Source organism: Oryx dammah, unplaced genomic scaffold, assembly GCF_014754425.2.
Source record: "Oryx dammah isolate SB20612 unplaced genomic scaffold, SCBI_Odam_1.1 HiC_scaffold_24, whole genome shotgun sequence".
Taxonomy (NCBI): domain Eukaryota; kingdom Metazoa; phylum Chordata; class Mammalia; order Artiodactyla; family Bovidae; genus Oryx; species Oryx dammah.
This window is the reverse complement of record NW_024070208.1, coordinates 83,758,423-83,781,896: the sequence shown is the minus strand read 5'-3', so window position 1 is coordinate 83,781,896 and position 23,474 is coordinate 83,758,423. Positions and strand designations below refer to the sequence as shown.

At 55.3% G+C, this 23,474-nt stretch overlaps 1 protein-coding gene across 2 annotated transcripts in view; it reads right to left on the bottom strand.

Moving 5' to 3' along the window:
* ARHGEF7 (Rho guanine nucleotide exchange factor 7) overlaps positions 1–23,474 on the bottom strand; it is a 60,017-nt gene that overhangs the window by 4,863 nt on the left and 31,680 nt on the right. Inside the window, exons 8-18 of one of the 2 annotated variants that reach the window (XM_040267462.1) lie at positions 21,648–21,770; positions 17,345–17,483; positions 16,602–16,661; positions 15,797–15,943; positions 14,982–15,068; positions 12,580–12,658; positions 12,264–12,403; positions 10,476–10,700; positions 8,776–8,869; positions 7,283–7,372; positions 1,929–4,751 (exon numbers count right to left, since the gene is read on the bottom strand). In XM_040267462.1, the coding sequence (XP_040123396.1) occupies positions 4,537–4,751; positions 7,283–7,372; positions 8,776–8,869; positions 10,476–10,700; positions 12,264–12,403; positions 12,580–12,658; positions 14,982–15,068; positions 15,797–15,943; positions 16,602–16,661; positions 17,345–17,483; positions 21,648–21,770 (1,399 nt within the window). In that variant the 3' untranslated portion in view covers positions 1,929–4,536. Of the gene's footprint in view, positions 1–1,928; positions 4,752–7,282; positions 7,373–8,775; positions 8,870–10,475; positions 10,701–12,263; positions 12,404–12,579; positions 12,659–14,981; positions 15,069–15,796; positions 15,944–16,601; positions 16,662–17,344; positions 17,484–21,647; positions 21,771–23,474 lie in introns of those variants that run through there. The other variant, XM_040267460.1, reaches the window with a different exon arrangement.

Sequence of the window (23,474 nt, the reverse complement as noted above, 5' to 3'; positions counted from 1 at the left end):
AGAAACGCCATTGAGGATGTGCCTGGTGAGCCAGGAGGCTTATAAGTGAAGACTATTCATCAGCCTGCACAGAACTCCTCAGGCTGCCTAATTTCAACATACTTTTGTGAAACAACTGAAAAAAAATTGCAAGTCTTCCAGCAAAACAACAAAAGAATATTCTCCAGCCAAGTTTCTAAGTAAGTCGACTGTTTCTATGAGAAGAAAGCTCTAAAAAGTAGGCAGATTTAACAAGCTTTCTCTAAGATCAGTTCAGTATTTTGAAAAGCATCACAGCAAATCTTCTCTGAATTAGTTAGGCTGGAAAAAGAATTCCAGAGCAGAGCCTCCAAAGACGGCTGTCACTTTGAAAGCCTCCTCTGTGGGGCTGAGACACAGGAGCGTGTGCTCACGCAGGCGCCAGCACACACAGGGTCCGTGTCTCCCCAGCTCTGTGCTCGACACAGAGCTCTGTGTCTCCAGGAGGCCACCGGGACTCTGCAGTGCCTCACTGTGGAAAACGCTGAAAGCTGTACCTGCTTCCTGGAGGTTCTCAGTGCCTAAGATTTCCAGCAAAAATACCCATTTAACCTGAATTCAGCATTCCCTAAATCCGAGCGCCGAACACTTCCTCCATCATCAAGAAGAACATTTTTCAGCTTTCTGGCTAACGTTCTGAGGAGTGTGAGCCAGCACACGACCCTTCACGTGTCTGTGAGTACACACACAAGCACTGCGTGGCTTTGCTGTGGCTCAGTACAGGGGTCTTTCCTCAGGGCAGACCTAGCCGCCGCAGGCTGACAAGCACTCAAACACTGCCGCCAGCAGGGGTCGCTCTGCGCCCTCAGCTGGGGACGGAGCAGGCACTGGGGACCCGTGAACTCCCTGGGACGGGTGACCTGGAAGCTGGAGACCTACTGAGAACCTGTCCCCTACGTCTGTCACAGGTCCCCAGGGGGCCGTGGAGCTCAGTCTGAGAACACGGACAAGTGCAGCACCTCCGCCTCGTGGACAGAGGGCCTGCCCGGACAGCAAGCAGAGGGCCTCGGCCCCAGGCACTGTCATGGGGCGGGGGGGGGGGGCAGGCCACCCCCGGGGGCACCCCCGATGGCCTGCAGCTCCAAACCCAGGGGCTGCGCCGTGCACAGGGGTCCGGGCTGGGGGCCGGCCGCCTGGAGACCCTGGAGACCGGGTAGGGTCTTTCAGAAGCGAGCGTCCGCTTCTCCGGCCAGCGGTGGAGTCCTTTATAGCACAGTTCACGTGACTTCTTATAACTCACAGAAACTGAAGTGACTTTCACCATGAAACAAGACGCTAACGTTTAAAACATTCTACTTAGTAAGATCTCTCCGTTAGGCCACTCTGTTATTTCTGGCTGTGATAAGGTTCCAATTCATTTTTCTTAGGGAAAAACAAAACCAAACCACAAGGCCCCTCCTCAGAGAAAGCTGTCCACCCAGCCACCATCTGCACCCTGGCCTGGTCCCAGACCTGCCACAGGCGCCTTTGTTCCTCCCATTCTGCCTCTCCTGGTCGGCTAGACACGCACTCTACAAATAAAAATTAAACCCTGAGCCCTTAGTCTACAGAAAGGAAACACTGAAGGGTGGGCTTCTTTCCATTTATGCACACCCCTGACTCCACCAAAAGAGAGGAGAGAGAGCACTCTTCTTTCTGAAGACAAATCTCCCAGTGAGCAAAAATTTCTTTAAAAAAGAATTAGAGGGAAACAGATAATCTGACATGAACATGAGAAGAGTCGTCTTGCATCATCTTAAACATTTTTAACCTAAGAAAGTGCAGGCTTTGCCATCAAGGCAGGTACAAGGTGAGCACCGCCCCGCTGTCCTGCGGAAGATGCTAGCTCCAAACAGCCAAATCACAGTAAACCGCAAATTCTGCTCCCCCAACCCCAACCCCCCTCCATGTAACAGATATTAAAAGCCAGAGGCTAGCAAATGCAAAATTTATTTCAACTGTACATAACAGACGTCTTTTTTTTGAATATAAAACAAACACTTTGTTGCCATATGCAGCCACAAACAGGAGCATGCATACTGTACTGTACAATAAACATTCAGGTGCACATCCGACTGGGTCCAGAGCGGCAGGCGCCCTCGGAGCACGGCTCTCCCGCCCACAGACTGAAAGCACAACACGCAGATCTTTTCAAGGTCTTCACCATGATATACACATCCCCGTGTTTCGCCAGTTTTATGCAAAACACGTGATATAGCTTATAGACTTGTGGCAAGCATCAATTCAATGGGAACACCATTTGAGCCGTTGGCCAAGGGCCTGGAAATGGCTTAAACCTACCTTCTAGCTCAGATTCTTCCCCCTTTCATTATAATACTAACTGTGCACAGAGATAGTACAGAATGGCAGAAACACAGGTACTGGTTCAGCACGACTGAAGTTCCGCAAAAGTGGAAACACTGTCCGTGGCACTCCCTCGCCTCAGCCCCGTGAGAACGGCTTTCAAGCCAGTGGCACGGATACTTCCAGCTAGGTCACAAGGGCAAATGGTGCCAGACTTCAGAACAAACCCAGACAGCCAGCCAGCCAGGTGGTCATTCTGTAGTGATCTTAGAATCAACAGAAAATCATTGTCAAAATGGCTTTAATTGGCACAAAGAGGAATTGCGGGAAATAGGAAAACTTTGGTGTTTGGAATATCAGTGTCAGGACAACCCATTTGGCGTTCAAGAGATGACATCTGGCGTTCAAGAGAAACCCAGGCGCACACAGCACGGCCTGAAAACCCGTGTGCACCGAGGCCCGGCCCGACCCACTCACAGTCTCTGAGCAGAGAGAACTCCTGCACCGTGAGAATCTGGAAAGCTGTGACGTCACCTGATGTGACATGAAGTGAAACACGCCTCTGAGTTCACTGCATGACATGAAGCATATGAGCCACCTGCTACTTGGCAGAACGTATATAATCCCCCCTCCCACGGGTGACCACTGGGCTCCGACTAATTCTACAAGAGTGCTCCTCAACTTTCTTATTTACACTGACTGATATAAAAATACGAACTCTCCAGGTGGCATAAGCAGCTCAGTAGACACTCGGGGACAGACGGACGTGTGCGACTCCTGGCTTTCCCAACGAGACCCTGCCTGTGGCCCTGGCCCTCCAGCAGAGCTCCTGCCGGGACCCCGGGAGGGCTGCGGGGACCTGCGCCGTGCACAGCAGGACCAGCCGCCCGGGCCCGGGGCGCAGGGCGCCGGCTCACGGCCACCCAGTGCAAGTAAGACTGGAGCCGTGCCTGCCTGGCGCCGGCAGAGGCGGACACTGAGCATGCAGGGCCACAGCCGCCCCACGGGGAGGGGAAACGCCACCCCAGCTGTCGTGGCGTCTTGCTTTCTGAGGCTGGCTTTGGGGCGTCCCCAGGGCACAGATGAGTGTGAGGGGGAGGGGTCTCGCCCTCCCGCCCAGTGTGGACCGTCTGTGCACTGGTGCCACAAGCGTGTGCCACGAGGCACAGTCAGTTTTTCGTGAAGCAGAATCCAGTCCAAGGGAGGGCAGTGAGAAGCTTCCCACAACAAACCCCAGGGAAGTAGGGGCATCCCCAGATGTGAGATGTTCTCATAAGTGTGTTACACGGCAACTTGGTAAACTTTTGGGGACTCGCATTGCCATGGCAACCGAGAGTGAGGGTGATGTTCTGCCGGGGCTGTGAAGGGAGTGTCCCTGCAGCTGGAAACAAGCACGTGTGCCCGCAGACCGCGGGCTCGGACCTGGGAGTCGGGGCGGGCGACTTCCTGGGTACGCACACAGCCTGACCTATGCGCTCGGAGGCCGAACTCCACCCCGCACCGCAGGGGCACCGGTTTGCCAAGTGCCTTCTAAGAGAAACTCCTCCAACTAACGCAAGTCTGGGGGATGACGTGCAGCTGTCTGGCCTGCGGGGAGCTGGGGCCCAGAGCTGGCCGTCTGTGGGGTGTGGACGTGCCCCTCGCGTGCCTGCCCAGGCCCAGAGCTCACACCCGCCGCGCTGACGGAGGCTCCTCCCGGGCACCCAGGGCAGCCGAGCACTCGGCCATCCGGTCTGGACTCAGCTCTGGAGGCACGGTTCTTCTCATCTCTCCACAACTACTGGACTGGCGCGTCCCGCACACACACACAATTACGTCCCTGTACGGAAGGCCAGAGTCTCCTCCACGTCGCTGGCACTTAGATCACAAACCTGTGTGGCTTCGATATAAAATACAAAAGTGTTCATACAGCTGTATCTAAAACGAAACAAGACAGTCGCTACAGTGAGAATAAAAACCCTAATTGTGTCACGTGGGGCTGTAAGACCACCGCTGCCCATGGACAGAGGACCCTCGGTGTAGCTCGTGGACACACCACCACTTTCCACAGCCAGTCAGTCGCTTGAGTGGACGCTTCACATGGCCAGTAAGCCCCACAAAGTACAATGAAAATATCAGAAATGCTCCCCAACGTTGTTAGAACATCACATAGAAGAGACAAGAAACAGCAAGAGAACATCTAAGAAAAGCAGGCTGCAGTACAACAAGCATTGTTAAGAAAAGCTGAGAAGTGCGTTAGTTCTGGTGAGAGATATATGAGCAACAGCTCTTACGAGATGTAGAACCCATCCTGTAACTATGGGCTGTCCATATACTGTCATAGTCAGAGTCTTCCGAGAAGTCTGAAGGCTCCACACGGGAAAGGCTGCTGCGACGACCCAGGGAGTCTAGACTTGACTGGTCGTCGTCAGCCAAGACGTGATTATGCATCAGGTCAGTGCCTTGCCATGCTAAGACGGGGGGTGGGGGGGTGGGAGGGGGGGAGGGCGGGGGAGGAGGGGCAGGCGGAGGGGCGAGCAGGAAGACGGCAGGAAGAGCCACAACCAAAACAGGAAACAAACGCAGAAGGTGACGGGAAGAGAAGGGAGAGAGAAAAGAGTGTTAGAACACGGCAGCAATGCTCGATTCTCCTCACCTACGCCTGGGCTCCACCTACTGACTCGCTGACGAGCACAGCCCGTGGAACGCAACTGCATCAGTGGTTCTTTAGATAAACCTGTATCCCGATACCATTTCCAAACTGCTCCTTTTTAAGCTTACTGCTATTAGGCCCTCACTTATGAAATCTTTTACGAATTAAGCCCACAATCACAAGAAAATTCTAAAGACATATGACAAATAACCAATTCTGCTACACATTCGATTAGCGAATGATCTCATTTAGGACATTATTTGTAAAGAGAGTCATTCGTGTGGTTAGCGTGCATATACCGAATGTAAAATACTCCCCAAGGACTTCTGACTCACTTCTTCAGCTGCCTCTCTGCCAGACTAGAGGTCACCTTAACGATGGGGGTCTAAACTTACCTTGTGCAACTGCAACGACTGCGAGAACTTCCGACGGAGACGGGGTGAGACGGGCCCCGTCCCCGCTCCCCACCCTGCAGAGCACACAGGCCTCTAGCCTGGAGCGCCAACCCACAGGAGCGCCACCCATACGCATCCAGGGGAGCAGTCACACAGGAAGACACGTCTGGCCAGACGCCGTCAGCCCTCATGCTGACCCTCCCAGACACGTGGGGAGCCGTGAGCGGCGGGCCCGGCTGGGAGAGCGGCAGTGCACAGGCCGTGTGGGCGACGCGGGCGTCCAGCGCCCAGGCGCGCCGCACCCAACGGAGCCAAGGCGGGGCGCGCACGCCCACGATCTCTGCTCCACGGGGACAGAGCTGCCCCACCTGCCGTTTCCAGGCTCCACAGCGCACCACCCAGCTGGCCCAAGGGACACAACTCCCGAGCCACCTGTCCCTGACACCCTTGCATGAAGGCCAGTCCCAGGCCTCAGGGCCATAACATCGATTAAAAACAAAACCCACTGTGCTGGCCAACGTCCAGTGGTCTGCCCGCACAGCAGACGTGGACACACAGGCGGCGTGGCGAGACCTACACACGCCAGGGCCCCGTCCCCGGGGGAGAAACGAGGCCCACACAGAAACACAAGGCTCACGCCACCAGGCCTGTTCACCTGGGATGCCGAGCTGAAGCCACACTTCACACAGCTGATGTGGAGACAAGTAACTTTTTAAAAATCTCAAACTCAAAACCCAAAACACTACAGGCACACATAGCCTATTACCCAAAATACAGTCTCAAATAGGAAGCCGTCCTGTCCTCAGGGACGACGGTCTGCGCTTGCAGATTACAGCCCCGTCACCTGTAGACTCCCTCCACACGCACATGCTGCTCTTCCTCACCTGCTCTGGGCACCGGTCACTACGGACAGGCGTTCTCACCAGACGGGGTGCAGACCAGACGTCCCAACATCACGGGCGGGACGTGTAAACTACGAGCCAGAAAGAAAGTTCCAGATCATCTGCAGCTGTACCCAGGGCTAATCCTGCTGGCCCTAGCCTCACACCTGCAATCACCTTGAGCAAAAGCTAAGTTAAAGCACTCAACAGTTCCTTTTCCACCTTTTCTTTCCAGCATTTTTTTTTTACAGCAGACGTGACATGGCTTGGAACTGCCACATTACACTGCAGGTGGTACAGACGAGGTGACGGGCAGTTCACCAAAGTCGAGAAGGAGAAGGGAACCAGAAAGACAGGACCTGATAAAAGCCGGTTTTCACGCCAGAATTAATGACATCCAGTCCGAGGCGGGGGAAGCTCAGCCCCTTTTCCTCCTGAACAGACCACACCCTGACTATATCCACCCTGCACTCCAACTCTCAAATGCTCAGGAATTTGGGAGACAAAAAAGAATCCACTTTTTTCCTGTTCACACACCGAATTAAGATGCTTTCATATAAGACACTGTAAGTAAGCCGCAAGTACACTGAAAGGTAGGAAATTCACCCAGTAAACTCCCTGGTCTACAGCAGAACCTCCAGATGCAGCCATCTGGGGGTGGGGGGGGGGGTTAGTTGCTATTAAAAAACGGAAACAAAAAACAACTCTTACTCTAGGCTTGTGTTTTTGACAATTCTCAGAAACTCTTTCCTCAAACCACTTCCACACCAGGGGTTTAGGCAGCTTGACCGACTGAACTGAGAGCGCGTTGCGGTGTCCTATCACAGCCGTCCTCTCCAGGCCCCAGGGCTTCCACACCTGGCAGCACCCTTCACGCCAAGGTTTCCCAGCAGGGCCACATCACTGACCGCCCAAGACCCCTTCTCACGACTGAGGGGCGCAGGCCAGGCCGCAGAAGCACCCTCACTAGGGGTCACGCCGAGAGCCTGCCCAGGGCCACAGCCGTGTCCTTTGGGGTGTGATTTTAGGCAAAAGGAACCAGCAGAGTGACAGCGGGCTCTGGCAACACTTACTTGAGTTGAGCGTCTGCCGCGTCTTGGCGCTGGTGCAGTAAGCCTCGATGACCTTCAGGATCTGGGCATCCTCCTCCAGCGCAGCCGTGCCTGCGAGGGACACACGGCCGTCACCGCCCGAGTCACCAGCACAGCCAGGCCAGCCACTCAGCCAGTGGTGCTGACGGCCCCTCCCCTGGACTTGGTGCCAGATAAACATTTCTGGATATTCACAGAAGAGTTATATTCCAAAGAACGTTTACTTCTATTTTTTATCTACAACATATCTGGCAAAGAGCTAATACCCAAACATATATATATATACACACACACACATATTTATACACACACACATATACACACACACGTATCTATATGTCTGTGTGTGTATATATACTTACACATATATATTGTCTTACTAATCCATAGGAAAAAGAGTACCCCCCAATCCTGAACATGAAAAAAGCAGCAGAGACAATTCACAAGAGTCACAGAAAGAAAAATGTTCATCGTCACCAAGAAAAGAAGTGAAAGTTAAAACTAGGGATGGTGTCCTCACATATCGCCTGAGAAAATCAGAAACCACGACTCTCCGTGTGGATGCAGGCCATCAGAAAGAACTTCCTGCACCACTCACGGGAGGCGGTGAAGACAGGAGCTGCCCCTGAAAGGCCATTTGACCCTATTTACAAGCGCTCCCCTGACCCACAGATTCCTACCAGAGAGTTAATCGGGAAATTGACGGAGTGTAGCCCAGAGAGTACAGGCATGGCTCCAGAGCTTGGCCTGAGCTGGGGCCCCTCCAGACTGGCCTCACCTGCACCAGGGGGCCACCTGGTGGAGGACGGAGCCTGCGGAGCAACAGCGTCTGACACTGCTGGTGCCGGGCAGCCCTCACACCCTGCGTGCTTCACACAGCTGTACGGTTAATTTCTGCTATTGTTCTAAATTTTTATATATTTTCTAGAATATTCGATATATATTTTTAAAGGCTCAACTAATTTTTTAAAAATGGTTAGAATGGAGGACTGAGCCACTTATAAGCCGTACCAAAAATGTTCGGACAGCATCTCATGATATTAAAATAAACACATGCAAGGCAGGCCAGGTGCTCCCTCCTAAGAGTAAGCGTTTCACGGAGGGCTTAGGAGCCACTGAGAAACTGACTTACATGTCACCAACTGGACCAGTCGTGTAACAGGTTTCTGTGAGAACAATGTTTAACTCCCTGCAGGATCCGCTGGGAGTCAACGTCCACAGCGGGGGCACGCTCACAGGGGATGCTGCCAGCGCAGCTGATGCGGCCGGCACTGAGGGGGCTGCGCTGCCCCACTCGGACGTCCTCGAGAGCAGACCGGAGGCTGGGCAGTGGCTCCCCTCTGCGGTTCCGGAAAGCCCCGTCCCCACTCTCAAGGCCCCGCCTCCTCACCCTCGAGACCGCGCCTCCGCCTTCGAGGCCCTGCCTCCCACCGGCCCCTCCACCAAGAGCCGGGTGTGTCCTCGCAGGCACTCACTTTTTCTCAGAGCGAACTCCTCGTCCGAGGGCTTCCTCTCCGGCTTGCGTTTGGGCAGCAGCTTCTTCATGGTCTTGGGACTCTTGCTCAGGTCCTGGGGAAGGAGAGGAAAAGGCTGGGAGACCCCAGATCTGGTGGGCAGGCACGGCCGTGGTGGAGGGGAAGCCGGGAACACTCCAGCGCCCGCCCCGCACACGCTGACCGCGCTCTGCCAGCTGCGGAGCGCTGACATCCTGAGGCACAGGCTCTGACGGTCCTCCTCCACCTGGACCCGCCGGCGCCGGGACCACCGGGACCACTCCCTGGGAGGTGCGGCAGCCGGCGGTGCGGAAGAGAGGGCAGCAGGCTGAGGCCTGTGCAGGGAGCCACGTGCGCTGCCCACTCTAGGGCAGACCCCCCTGCTGCAGCCAACCATAAAGACAGGAGGAAACTGTCGATTTCTAAATGAAAGGTGAGAGAAACAGGGAGAAGAAAATGGAACAGAATCAGCCCACGGGCAGCACACTGGTGCCCCCATCCGCTGGCAGAGCTACGTTCACAGCCCAGAGACTGTCCCTCCGTCCACAGCACATCCGGACCCTCAGCGGGGCGGGAGAGGAGCAGCAAAAGCAGCCCACGGGGCCGGCAAGGTTCTGACTGTCAAGCACGTGCTGAACACCAGTGTCAGAGAGGCTAACCTCTGCAGCACTGAGTCACATTCGCCGCCGCTGAACCTCCTGAGGCCAGTCCGAGGCTGAGAACGGGACTCAGGCTATGGGAGGGATCAGGCTGACAAGCACCGAAAGAACAGCCTGCGTTCCAAAGGTATCTCTCCGAAATCTGTGAAAGTGAAAACTTTCAGAGCGCTTGAAAATGCAGCAGGTCATCAGTCCGGAAGAAGTGAATGCAGCAGGTGTCCTGAGGCACAGGGGGCGGAGGGAAGCCCAGGAGCAGTGCCTGCAGGCGGCGCTGAGTGCCGGCCTTGCCCCAGGACCGCTTGCTCTGTGACCAGGCGGCCTGTGTGCCCAACACACTGGACATGTCCACGGCCACACCCACCAAGCCTCTCTCTCCTCTACCCTACTCCCCCTCCCCTGTAACGAACCCGCAGCAGGGCGTGGCCGCACCCTGCAACACTGAAGAAACATGTCCTAAGAACCAAAGTTCACTAACAAAACCCATAAAGGATTAACTGTAATTTATGTTGTACTCCCCTATGTACCTTAAAATTCCTCCAGCAAGGATGGAGGCAGGGTCTGCCCAAGGTCCTTCAGCAAATGTGGCCTTGTGGAAATGCAAACCCGCGCAAAAGCGCTTCACCAGGCTCACAAACAGGCCCTACCCACCAAGCTCATTGTCCCACCCACCATGCTCACAGCCACACCCACATCCCACCCCGCCCACCGCACGAGCCACACCCCCACACTCATAGCCACATCCGCACCAGAGTAACTGAACTCGGCTCACACTCAAGCTCGCTCGTGTGATCACCACACTCGTCAACCGGCTTCCTCAAAGCGCAAACAGTGCCCCGAGCCTGTCCCTCTCCCTCTGCGATGGCCACAGAGGGGACGCCAGCGGGGGTCTCCCAGGACTCTCGGGCTCTGGAGCACAGGAAGGGGAAAACAAGGGAGAAGGCAGAGCCTTCCATTCTGAAGAGGCTCATCGGCTCCACGTCACAAACACGGGGCTGTCACATTTCCACACTCACTAGGGCTCACCTCCTTGTAGCAGAGGGCAGCTGAGGGCCGCAGGGGGGGTGCTGGTCGCAGGCAGCTCAGGCTCCAGGGCTTAGGGGTCTTCGGAGGCTCCAGCGGCCCCCAGTTGATGGTGGTGTGTGGAGTGCCGTGGTGGGAGGGGTGGGGCAGCGTGTGGTAGGCGGGCGTCAGCGGCGCGGGCTTGCTGTCCGCGTGCTTGCTGGACGGGGTGATGGAGTGGGAGGGAAGCTGCCAGGGACAGAGGGAGAGAGCAGAGCGCGTTCACCGCCAGAGGACCCGAGGCCAGCCCAGCCCTCCCAGCACGGCAGCGCCCACTTCCCAGTGTGCATCCTGAATCTCCAGACGCTCGGGTTACTGGCCATCAGGCAGAGCATCCCCCACACCCTGCGTGAGGCCTGCTGAGCTCAGGGCAGGAAGCAGCAGGTTGCTGGGTCCAGACCCGGAAATCCATCAACCGCCTTTAACTGCCATGCAGTCACATTTGCAAAAAAGGCATTTCATTTAACATAGGTATCAGGATTTTAGAAAAGAATGGGCATTCTCTGCACTGGGAATGTGACTGGGGGAGGGTAATTATTACCTCACCAGCAAAGGTAGGGCCTGATCCCTGTTTTGTTTAAAAAATTTTTTTTTTCCTGGGACACAGGCCTATTCGTGTCAATGGCTGCTTTTATAATTATAAAAGCAAAATACAATTGCAAGAGACCATATTGCTTAAAAACCAAAAAAAAATATTTACTGTCCTTTTGAAGAAAATTTTTACCAATCCCTTGGGTAAAACATTTTCTCAGAAAAATCAGCTTTAATCAAGACAAAGTTACATAAATTTAATTTCTCAGAGGGACCTTATTAATGGGGTTTATACTCCTAGAAACTCCAGAAGTATTCGATCACACTGACAAATAAGAAAACAAACAATTCAAAATTAGCCGGTGACCTCAAATTAACCCAAAACAATACGGTATGCTTAACAGGAAAAAAAGTTGAGTTGTTCTGTGAGCTGGAAACCAGAGTAAGGTCATTATTCAGAAGAAATGAATAATATTTGAAACAGGCTTAAAGGGGAGCCTGGGCTCAAGCTGAGGCCTAGGGCTCGAGGACAGAAGCAGTGGACTCTGCCATGAGCACACAGCTGCCCTGGGACCAGAAAGGCCAGGGTCCCGGCACAGGGCTACCTGAGGTGGGACTTTGTAGAGGTTGGTTTCAGGCTGTTACCACCTGAGTGAGAAGCCACTCCCTTTTGATGACACACATGTACACACCTATGCCGTCGGGATAAATTTAGTCCCGTGAAAGCTAAGCATCTCTAGTGTATGTTTACAATATGGAAACGTTGTCATGGCAAAACCATTCAAAATGATAGTCGAAGCAAATGAATAGCTTTTCCCCAAACTGCTAAGAAACGGAGTGAGAGCTGCAGCAGTGACCAGTACACCATGCCACGGCTGGCATCCCTGGGACGGCCCTTCAAGCCCAAGGGCAGCGCCCACAGGGTGAACCATGTGGGAGAAGTCCCAGGAGAGACCCTCACAAGCCCCAAGGTGGTGTTCCCGGCCCACCCTGGGCAGGGCAGCTGCCTAAGTGGGTGCCACCGGGCGCGTAACCAGTGAACCGTGTGCATGCGTGCGTGTGAACTCTCGAGAGGCAGACAGGCAGGCCTGGCTCACAAGTGGGTCCCTGTGAGGCGATCGCAGCCCAAGGGGGATGAGGATGCATCTGCAGAGAGGCTCGAGGCCTGGCCGCGCTCTCCTGGCCCGGGGTCTGCGGGCGGGGGCGGGGCAGGGCCCTTACGGTGTGTGACGGCACCGAGTGAGGCTTGCTGCTAGGGTTTCCTGCTGAGGTGGCCTTCGTCTGCTTCTGCAGGCGGTCCACCCACTCGTGGAGGTCCTGCTGGTTGTTGCAGGACACCAAGATCCGCTCGATCATGCTCCCTGGAAGAGACAGACACGGGCTGGAGGTGGGGAGGGCGTCAGAGCGCACACACGTGCACCCCAAGGAGGCCCCACAGCACGTCCATGCAGCCCTCGGGGACTCAGTGGGGCCTGCACACCAGGGCCGCTGCCTCGGCACCCGAACAGAGAGCACCCACAGAGCCCGTGCCTGTCACCTGATATTTCAAACGCGTTTCTATGATTTTCACTGTCCTCAAGTTTTGTGACTGTCATTCCTGTCGTTGGTAGCTTTCCCTAGAAAAGACCCCCCCCCCAACAAAAAGAAACAGTGAGTGCTTTTCTAGTAAAGAAGGTACCGTTATTAAAGTAAATATTAAACAATTTTAGAAAAGGCAGAGGAACTGTCTTTGTAAAGCAAACTCTCTTGTTTGTACCAAAGGCATGTATAATACAAAAACCTCTACCCTGAATAAGAAATTGTAATACTATAACCAAGAAACGAGCCAGCCAAAAGGTACAGGGCTGCAAACCAGAACAAAAACATTTCATCTGATGAGTTACTCTAAATATAAACAGCAAGACACAAAAACAGTATACACTATGATTAAAAAAAATAACTAGGGTCCACAGTGGCTATTTTAAATAATGATGTTTATAGAAAGGAAGCAGAGATATGCCTTAGAGAAACATGGGGGAAGTTCCACATCTGAAGGCAAAATAAAGGCAACTGGAGCTGGAGGGACTGTGTGAGGCTGCGCCTGGCCATCCGCCACCGGACTGTCCGTCAGCAGCTGCGCCAAGCGCTGCCCACAACGCAGAGAAGAGAACCAGCCCGCCCGCTCTGGGACAGAGGGCGTGAGGCAGGGAGCGGAACCAGAACTGGGCCGCGGAGCGACCACCTCAAACAACAGCCACCAGAGCTGTGGAGGCCAAGCGAGTCCGCAGGGAGCGTCTCTCGGGTCAAGGCCAGGGCCCCAAGGAGCAGGACCCTGAGCGGGGGGGCGGCTCTGAGGCCATAAGGCTCGGGACTCCTGCACCCGGGCAGAGGCCGGGCGCCGAGAGCACCACACGGGCCCAGCCACCTCCGCAGCCCCACAGGCCTCATCCGGTCCACGGGCAGCGGGGCCCACGCGCAGGAGCCTGTCCTGCAGCCTGTTGTGGGCACTGCAGACGCCCTGCCGAGGGGCCGATGGCACTGGGCTGACCAAGAGCTCGGAGAAGCCCGACGGGAAACACAGCTGCGTGTCCCCGACTAACCTGCAGCAACAGCTGCGGAGGACGGGACGAGCTCGCGGTGGCCGGATGTGGGGCAAAGCCAGAAGTGAACACGGACACGCGGGGAGAAGCCCCCAAGGCAGCGTGCCCAGGGGGCAGCAGGGCCCGGCGGCAGCACGCTGACGCCAGCACCCGGGGCCTGAGGCCGCCCCGGACGCCCCCGCAGCCCCACAGGTCACCACAGGGCCCTGGGCCTTGGCTGGGGGAGCTTCGAAGCCAGGGTACATGGCCGGAAAGGACAGAGGTCACTTAGAGCAGCAGCGGCCGGCTTGGGGAGCCCGAGCAGGTGCGCGCCCAGCCAGGAGTCGGCTCAACCGCAGGCTGACAGATGAGGAGGCGGTCCTTTCCTAGGCTGGCCCGTGTCTATCCGCTTTCTCACGCCTAAAGCGCTCCTCTCGGAACAAGTGCGTGACGTCACCTCCTCTCTGGGCTGCAAAGCTTTTGGAGCAGGTACAAGCCCGCCGTGAACGCTCTGGACTCAGGACCCAGCAGAGCGCTTGATGGGGACAAGATAAATAGCGTGCCACGCATGTAGAAATGCACCTCTGAGCAAACCCAGGGTGATTTCTGTGGGAATGGTTCCTGGTGACCAGGCCTTGAGGCATTGATGGAAGGGCTGCAGCTTCAATAACCACACAGGAACAAAGCAGTCAACTTTGCCAGAAGCCCCTTCTAGACACAGAGAAAACCTAAGGCACTTATCGGCTTCCCTGGAGGCTCAGACGGTCAGGAGGCCGCCGGCACCGCAGGAGGCCTGGGCTCCTCCCCGGTTGGGCAGGTCCCTGGGGGAGGGCAGGGCAGCACCTCCCGTGGCACAGAAGCGGAAGGGCTCTGCCCTTGCCTCTCTTCTTAAAGCAGCCTCACATCCTCGTGGAGAAAATCAGGAAAACGACGAGCAATAAAGAAGCTAAATAACACGCCAGGCGTGTGCCCGTGACTGCTGAGTCCAGTGGGGGCCCACAGACCACCTCAGCCACACGTGCCCCACCCCCGCCCCCAGCCGGCCCGCGGAGCAGCCGCCTGCCCTGGTGGCAGGAAAGCAGCAGAGCGACCTGGAGGCGGCCAGCTGGCCCGCGCCCCAGCACTCTGTGTCCTCAGGGTCAGCTGCACAGATACCAGTTCCCTTCTCTGCTTGCTTTGGATTAACAGAAAGATCCTAATTTGCACACTCACGTCAAAACACACAGACTGGGGCTGTGTGTATGGATGTGAACATAACAGTATGCACAACACCAGACAGAGCACAAGACAGACACACGCAGTATCAACACGAACACTCAAAATGAGCCTGAAACGGCTCTCAGGCCCACAAGAAACAAATATAAACTTAAAATGTGCTTACCTGATATATAAAACCACTCATCCTAGGACTGGCAGACAACATTAGCAAAATATTTGGAAAGAGTAGAAGATATCTTTCATTCTTTTCCTAATGTAAAAGAACAAATTCAAATAACTATATTAAAAACACATATTTACACATAGTCACAATGGTGAGAACAAATATTTACATTCGGCCTTATGAAACAGTATATCACACTTCATGTTTAGGTGTTTCTTTCTACCAAATTTAAATTAAATGGAAACAAAATTATGAGAAATTCGTAAGACTCACAAGTAATTCATGGAACACCTTTTTTAAAAACCTGAGTTTAGCTCTGCCATTAACTCCTCATTAGGCAGGAGTTAGAAAAACAGATTTTTTCTGTGGTTGAGAGAAAACAGAAGAAAAGAACGTGTGACCTTTCAGTGGCAGAGGGAGACCAGGCAGACCCTTCAGGCTGGAGGCGGGGAGGGTAGAGCAGGGAGACCGCCTCTGGTCCCTGGCGGATCCTGGCACTAACCAACCTAGAGCCCGACACGCCCGCTGCTGCCACCCCCGTGAGCTCTGCCCAATTTACATGAAAGGCCGACAAGCACTGCTTATGTATTAAACCTCATTTGCTGCAATCGGTTAAGAAGAGCCCCAGAAAGACCACAAGTGAAGCCCAAAGATGCCCATAATCCAAAAGGAGACTCAAGAGAGAAACCCCGCCCACAGCAGTGAAGGAACTCGGGGAAGCCGTGTCCCCGGCAGGGGAAGCCAGCTAGGCGCAGGGGCCCTGGAGAGAGGTTTCCCCCCAGTAAAAGAAAAGCAGGGAACGCTGAAGGCAGTACCTCGCTGCCGGCACACTGGATCAGGACCTGGGACATGTAGACGACGCTGCCCAGGGTCTTGATGTCATCACCCTCCCAGCTGCGGATGGCCTCCGTCAGGATCTGCAGCTCCAGCTCCTTCCTCTTCCGCACCTCCTGACACTGGGCCTGGGGGCACAGGAGGCGCGTCAGGGGAGACGGGCTCTACTGCTGCGGCCCCGGCTGCTTCTGCAGACAGACGCTAGTGAACAACTCGCTCACTTCATGAGTACAGAATCAAGTCAAGAGAGACCCACAACAACACAACAGCTCTAGAATGAGAAACACCTAGTTTAGAAAAATATAGCAAATCCTGTCGCTTTTAGAAGATGGAACGTGGACGGGACAAGAAAAACATCTTCTGATTTTACTAGTGAGCGCCGGAAGAGGAGACCTGGAAGAGGGGAAAAGGGTGAGTTCCACTCGTGCTGTAAGTAAGGCACGCCACCCCAGAGGCTCAGGCATTGAGACAGCGCGACAGCAGGTAAGGGAGAAAGCCCAGCACTCCTTTCACGTGCCAGGCGAGACGCTGGGATGACCCCACACGGGGTCCAGATTGCTGATGTGTGCATTACGCAGTGCTGTGTGAACGCAGACACTGACCCTTCCACCTCTCTGGTGTCCACAGTGCCCTAACGCGTGAAAGTTTACCAGCCGTGGAAAACTACGCTATTTATTTTTTATTTCTCCAGAATAAATCCAAATTATAGTTCACAACTAATTTCCTGTATTCATTTGCCATAATAATGTCTGAAGGAAAAAACCCGTAACACACTCTATCACTTACTGAAAGGTTTTTGAAGGCGGTCATGGATTTCTGAATATCTTGTCTGTCTGGGTGATAATCCTTTGAATAAAAGAAACACACCGTGAGCTTCCATAATGAGCGCTTGCCCTTCAGCAGGCTCTCTCTGGAGGCTGGCTTGGGCCTTCCCTGGGGTTCCAGTCTGCGGCCTACCCCTCTGTCTCGGCGCTGAAGCACCTCTGCTTAGCCTCTGAAGGGACCATGGAGCGGTAAACAGTCTCCTGGACTCTGCCCTGGAGGAGGAGGCCAGCCCAGCCTCGCCCACTGCCACCCACCCCCACCACCGCTGCTCAGCACCAAAGGGCAGAGGGGAGCAACGCAGCAGCAGACGGCCTGCCCCTGGGGAGTGGCTCACCACAGCCTAAGCAAGCCACCAGCCTGAGCCCCAACCTCTGCCGGGCCCACAGCCTGAGTTCTGAAAGGGAGGTAAGTGCACACCATCCGCTGACTCTTCCTATTCTCTCTCCATAACTGGTACACTTAACACTGTACGCACAGGCTCCTGATGGGGCCCCTCCACACCCAGGACGTTTCCCAGCTACTGGAACTCTCCCCACCAGCAGGGGTTGGAGCAGACGCCTCTCTACAGAGCTGGGATATGAGGAAACAACTTCACAACCAACAAGTCCCTGTGAAACTCTCCCGAGTTACAGGCCGGTGGTAATACCCTCTCCGGGGCTGGCTCCTGACTGCTCTTCCTGGCGTGGCCAGTGGGGCAGACGTACCTCCATGTGTCTCTCCAGCTCCTTGAGCAGCGCGGGGTACTTGTCCAGGCGCATGAACGGCTTGCTGAGGCCGGTGGTCAGCACGAGAATCCCCGGGCTACTGGCGCCCTTCAGCTCCATGAACTCTCCCAGCTCCTCACTGAGTGTGAGCAGAGAGAGCAGAGGGCACCGTCAGAGCCCAGGAGGGCCGTGCGCCTGCCCCCAGCCCCCAGGACGACGACGGACCACGCAGTGCCCTTGACCACTCAGAGGCCACAGGTTTTACAGCCAAACGTGTGCTGCTTATTTCTAAACGCCACAGGGAAGACCCCCCCACAGTTCACGTCAGGGCCCTCAGCCTGAGCAAAGCCCCATGTGCATTACACAAACAGCCATGGTCTCCCAGCAAACCACTCAAGAAAGCCCCCTCAGCGAGCCACCTGCATACAGAGGTCTGACAGTGGGCAGTCCTTGTAGGGCAAGAACAGAGCCCGGTCAGCGGTCCTTCAAGACCCTAAAAGCTTAAAGAGGCGCCTCACAACAACAACCACCCGACTCTAGGGTGCTGGCCCGCCAGGTGCTGCAGCCCGAGCAGCAGCAGCGCGAGGCAGCGCCCCTGCCCCCGGCACGCATGCGGGCGCGCAACCTCCAGAAGCCCTTTCGCAGCATCGGTTCACTGAACCCTCACCACCCGTGCGAAGAAAGTCGTCTGCATTTGTGGACCAGGAAACCGAGCGCATATCCAGAGACAGGACACTGCCGAGCGAGCCTCCCGCTCACTCCTCCTCTCCCTCCCGCCTCCTGCTGCCAGGCTCCATAGAGCGTGCTCCCGGGCCCCAGCCTCGCACCCCAGGCTCCATGGAGGGTGCTCCTGGGCCCCAGCCTCGCGCCCCAGGCTCCATGGAGGGCGCTCCTGGGCTCCAGCCTCGCGCCCGGGCCGCCCTGGCTCCGCTTCACACGAGCACCCAGGGAGGCCCAAGCTCGTCACCCACACATCTGTGGCTCACATCTGTGATGGGAACTCTGTGTTTCTGTCCCTCACAGGGCAGATGACACCTGGGGTCCCTGGGAGGACGCCGTCTGTGGCCCACACTGCTGACGAGCGGTGTCCCTCCAGACACGGAGTGGAGGACGCTTGGGCTGCGGGTGGGCAGCAGAGGCCACACCCCCTCTGGGTCCCCACGTCTCCCACTGGGAGGAGCACTATAAATGAGGTCATAAAGTAAACACGGAAATCCTGATGCCCTGACCCATCGGTGGGTCACCTGGGTCCGCCTCACGTCACCCTTCCCCGTTAATGGCACTAGGAGTAAAGTTTGACTCCTTTAAATATAATGCAATTGGGGCCTTTTCTACCACAAGAAAAATAACAAAAAACGTCTCTTTGGGCCATTTTTGATAGTTCGGTATCATACGACCGTTTATAACTATAGTTACGGCTGCTGCTGCTGCTGCTGGGTCGCGTCAGTCGTGTCCAACTCTGTGCGACCCCATAGACGGCAGCCCACCAGGCTCCTCCGTCCCTGGGATTCTCCAGGCAAGAGCACTGGAATGGGCTGCCATTTCCTTCCCCACCTGTGAATGCTAGCCCCTATGTTTTCTCACTTCAGACTAAAGAGGGAGACAACAAAAATAAAGAAACAATTAGGGCAGACAATAATTAATAAAACTAAGCAAGTTATTCTTATCAGCCACCCACCTACTCCCAAAATTCCCTACAACTAAAAATTTATGTGGAATTTTTGCAAGCAAAAATAACTTCTTTTAATATCCATATGACAGTCTTAAAATGCCAGACACGTACACTGTTAAGAAATGAAACAAAACCTTTTATAAATCTTTACTGATCACTGTATGGGCTTCCCAGGAAATGCTAGTGGTAAAGAACCTCCGTGCCCATGCAGGAGACATAAGAGACCTGGGTTGGATCCCTGAGTCGGGGAGACCCCCTCAAAGAGGGCACTCCAGAATTCTTGCCTGGAGAATCCCATAGACAGAGGAGCCTGGTGGGCTACAGTCCACAGGGTCCGCAGAGTCGGACACGACTGAAGTGACTTAGCACATAGTTGCTTCATTTCTTAGTTTTAAAAAAATGTAGTACCATAATAAAGCAAAACAGCAGGTTATAGCTTTTCTGACAAAACGAAGGCCCTTCCAGCCTGGTTTCTACTGACGCTAGCAGCCCTGGCAGAGTGTTTCATCCTCCGTATTTACTCAGACGACACTGGGGGCTGCGAGACGGCGCCCGAGGAACACAGAGGCACCTCAGGCCAGCGCAGCAGAGAGGGACAACTACTGTGCTGGAGAAAAGGAGACATTCTACATACTAAATCAGGAAGCCCCTGATTCATTCGCGACAGGCAGCCACGAGCCTATGGCATCCACTATCAAACGATAATGCAAAAGGCAGATATCCGTTATAATTCAACAGGACTGGTGGTTCCATGCGTACATTTTCCAGATTCACACTCAAAATTCAAACTAACACAACATAAGGATCCTAAGACTAAAGTAAGACTTAAAACCTGCAAAGCACTAGGTTTAAATCAATCTCTGAGAAAGTATATTCAGGCAGAAAAACAGACTGACCCACCCCTAACTGGTGGTTTCACGACCTCAACAAGAGCAGGACAGAGGCCACGAGCAGGACCCAGGACAGAAGGGGACGGGAGGGCAGGCCGGCGGAGGCCACCAGCCGGGGCAGCCTGCTCTCAACCCCACTCACGCTCCAGAGGCCGGGTCTGAGCTGCGGGCAGGGCAGGCGCCGCCACCCAGGGGCCTCAGGAGGGCACGCGGGCAGCGCATCCTGCCAGCCGCCTCGCTCGCCCGTCCTCAGCACGGTCCCAGAGCCTGACTTCCCACCCCTCCCGCCTCCCGGCCGGGACACACCAGATAAAGGCAGGCAGGGGTCCCTGAGCACAGGCCCGTCTGGACGCCCTCCTGCTCTTCTGGGAAAAGCTGCCCTGAGGTTTCAGCCATGACACAAACAGTCATTAAAGCAATAATACAGAGAGGAACAAATCACATGCTCACAAGCGTTGTCCCAAACGTCTGAATGGTTTTAAATGTCACCTTCAGGACACAGCTTCACCCCCAGGGGGCCGGCCCCTGACCAAAACAGCAGAAGGAGAGAACACATTTAAAATGCCCTGTAATTTACCCCAGCCTTCTATCTGCTGTTCATCTCTTCTAGGACTGCGTCAGCAATTCCTGAGGAATTTTCAAAATTTCACATTTCATCCCTGCATCTCGCTCAGGAGGAAATGCATCTAAATCACCGTTCTGAGGAGCAGACGCTCAGCTACTCAGGGATTCCACTTCCCGCCAAAAGGACCCTATGACCAGGTACTTCCAGAGAAGAGGGGTGATCTCCGAGGGCTGCCGGCTACAGAGTTGTGGGTAGGGCTCAAAGCAGGCCACAGGCCCTCCCGAAGGCCCACACGACCCGGCCACAGGCGGACGGACACAGGCCGCCTCGCCAGAGCCTCATTCAATTACAAGCAGCCCAATGACGCCTGCTTCCCAGCACAGCCTCTAAGCTTCAAACTGAAATATTAAGTCAGGAGTAACCTGAGGTTAAATAGTTAAACCAGGAACACAGTGGCACTTACTTCGCTGCAACTCATACAATTTCTTCCTTATGGTTTAAAAAATGACCGAACTGCTGTTTACGGCTGAACTGCTGTTTTCAGAAGGAACCGTAAAGTTTTCTGAACCCTTAGCCCAGACGCGTGCCCCTCTGGGAGCAGCATTGCCTCGGTGCCCACCCTGTGTGCAGGTCAAGCCCCACGGTCCTCCCTGCTGCTCAGGCCGGGCTCCGCACTGCCCAGGGCGCACGGCCATGCCTGATGAGACGAGCAGAGTGCGGCCTGCTGCTGCTTCCCGTTTCCGGCTGCAGAGCGGGAGCGCACGGCCTCTGGCCCGGCGTGCCCCACAGAGACGGACCACCTCCTACAGCAAGGCCAGCTCTGCCACACGTGCTCCAGTCTCACGCACTGAGCGGGTGTGACTCGGCAGCCCGGACCAGCCCGCGGCCACCCTCCAGAGCTCCCACCAGCTCCCCTGGCCTCCGTCCACAGCGTCCAGGCCGAGAAGGAGACTGCAAAACACGTCCATTTCTATTATAAGCACTAATTAGGATTTTAAAGCCTGACCATCAGTCCTCCCCAGGCGCTCACTTGGAGGATAATTAAACTTTCCATTCTTGAAAAACACATGATGCCTGCACCATATTTCAAGTAACATTTGACAGAAATGAGCTGCCCTGAGGGAACCCCAGGACACGGCTGCCCCCTCGACCTGGGAAGAAGTCCACAAGACGCACCTGTGCTCCGTGAGGACGCTGACCGCAGACGGGTGGTTGGCACAGTACGCCAGGTACAGGGTCTTCATCTGCGGCATCAGGCTGAGGAAGCAGCCCCCGACCCTCTGCTGGGCCTCCGGCATCCTGCAGACAGCGACACAGAGCCGCACTTAGTAAGCATCGCAGAGGGCAGCCCCAGAGGGCGCCCCGGCCCCCAGCCCCTGGGGAGCCGCACAGCGGAAAGCAGGCCGTCCCCTCCTCTAGCCTCCGGACGCCAGGATCTGCACGCCAGCCCCTTCCTCGGGCACCGAGCAAAACAGATGTCCAGGAGCGTTATGTCATGTGTACATAAGGAGAAACACAACGCGTGGTTACTTCATTGGTAAGGTTTCCTGCTGAAGTAGCCACTAGACAAGCGCAGGAGAAGCCCCACAGCCGGCTTCCCGGGTGGGAGGAGAGACGAGCGGCCTGCAGAGCGGGGCGGGTACCCACCAGGTGAGGGGGACGGTCCCGAGTGCCGGGGGCCGCAGGACCCTACAGCCTGCCCCTGAGCAGGTCCTGCCTGCACGTAAGCGCTGGCGCTCCGCCCCTTCACTGGGATCTGGGGTCAAAGCAAGTGGGCGCCCGCACTGCTGGCAGACTCCTGCCCAAGCATAAGCCCCCACGTGGGTTTCAACAGCCTTCAGAGATTAGTCACAGTTTCATGTATGTGCAGAATAAACAGTCACTGACTCAATAAACTGACTTCACCCACCCAGTCAGGCACTGGGAACATATTAAAACCAGAGAAAGAGGGAGTCTCTACCTTAAGGGCGACTGCACTCTTTGGGAGGGGGATACAAAACCAGCTCAAAACTAAGCTGAAATGACAGAGCGAGCCGAAGCCTCAGTCATACGGCCACACACTGCAGGCGCCCCCAGAGGGGGACACGGCGCAGTCCGGGAGGGGCACAGGGCGCACCCCAGAGGGGAGAGGGCGCACCCCAGAGCCGGAGCAGCCCCCCCAGTCACCAGGGAGCAGGCATCACACGCTGCCAAGGGCGCCCTCCCCAGAGGCTCTGAGACCAACTGCTCTTTCTACCAGGACCCGGACACCCAAGACACACCTACCCTGAGACACTGGCATCTCAGCAGGCGACGGTCACGCTCGGACACCAGGAAACAGGTGGGGGCGGCCTTCTCCCGCAAGAGACCCGGCAGGGGCCCCACCGCCTGGCTGCGGGGCTGAAGGCAACAGCAGTGACGGGACATCCCGGTCTCGCCGAGAACAAACTGCTGCCGGAGACGGGGTGTGGGACGCCTGCAGACGCGCAGTCTACATGACGAGATGACGGGGCTGTACGCCCTGCTCAGCATTGGGCCAGGAGCCGCCTTGCCCGCCTGGGCCAGGCCACAGCGCTATGCACTCACACTGCTATCTAGGTCAAGGGGCTTTAATCTGCTACACGTCCACGAGCTACACACGGACGACCTCAGCGTATACGATTTCCTTTCTTTCTTCCCATCGAGCCTGGCTCTAGAGTTTTACTACCTCTCTCAACCCTACTGTGCAAGAAATCACTACAGTCGCCACCATCAGTTTATGAAACCTTCATAGTCCATCAACTCACCAACCTGAACTAGCAGCCAGAGCTCAGAAAGGTTACGTGAGTGGTCTTAATTGGAGCCTAGATATTATGCCAATACATCTCACACGCTAACACCATGTAGATCACCGAAATAATGGAACATACAACACTCACAAAGATCATCCAGGCAGAACATGACTTAAGAATTGAGAGAGAGGATTTTTCTCTCTCGTGCTTCCAGAGGCGGCTTTGAGAGCATGAAGACGTGCAGCAGAGTGCG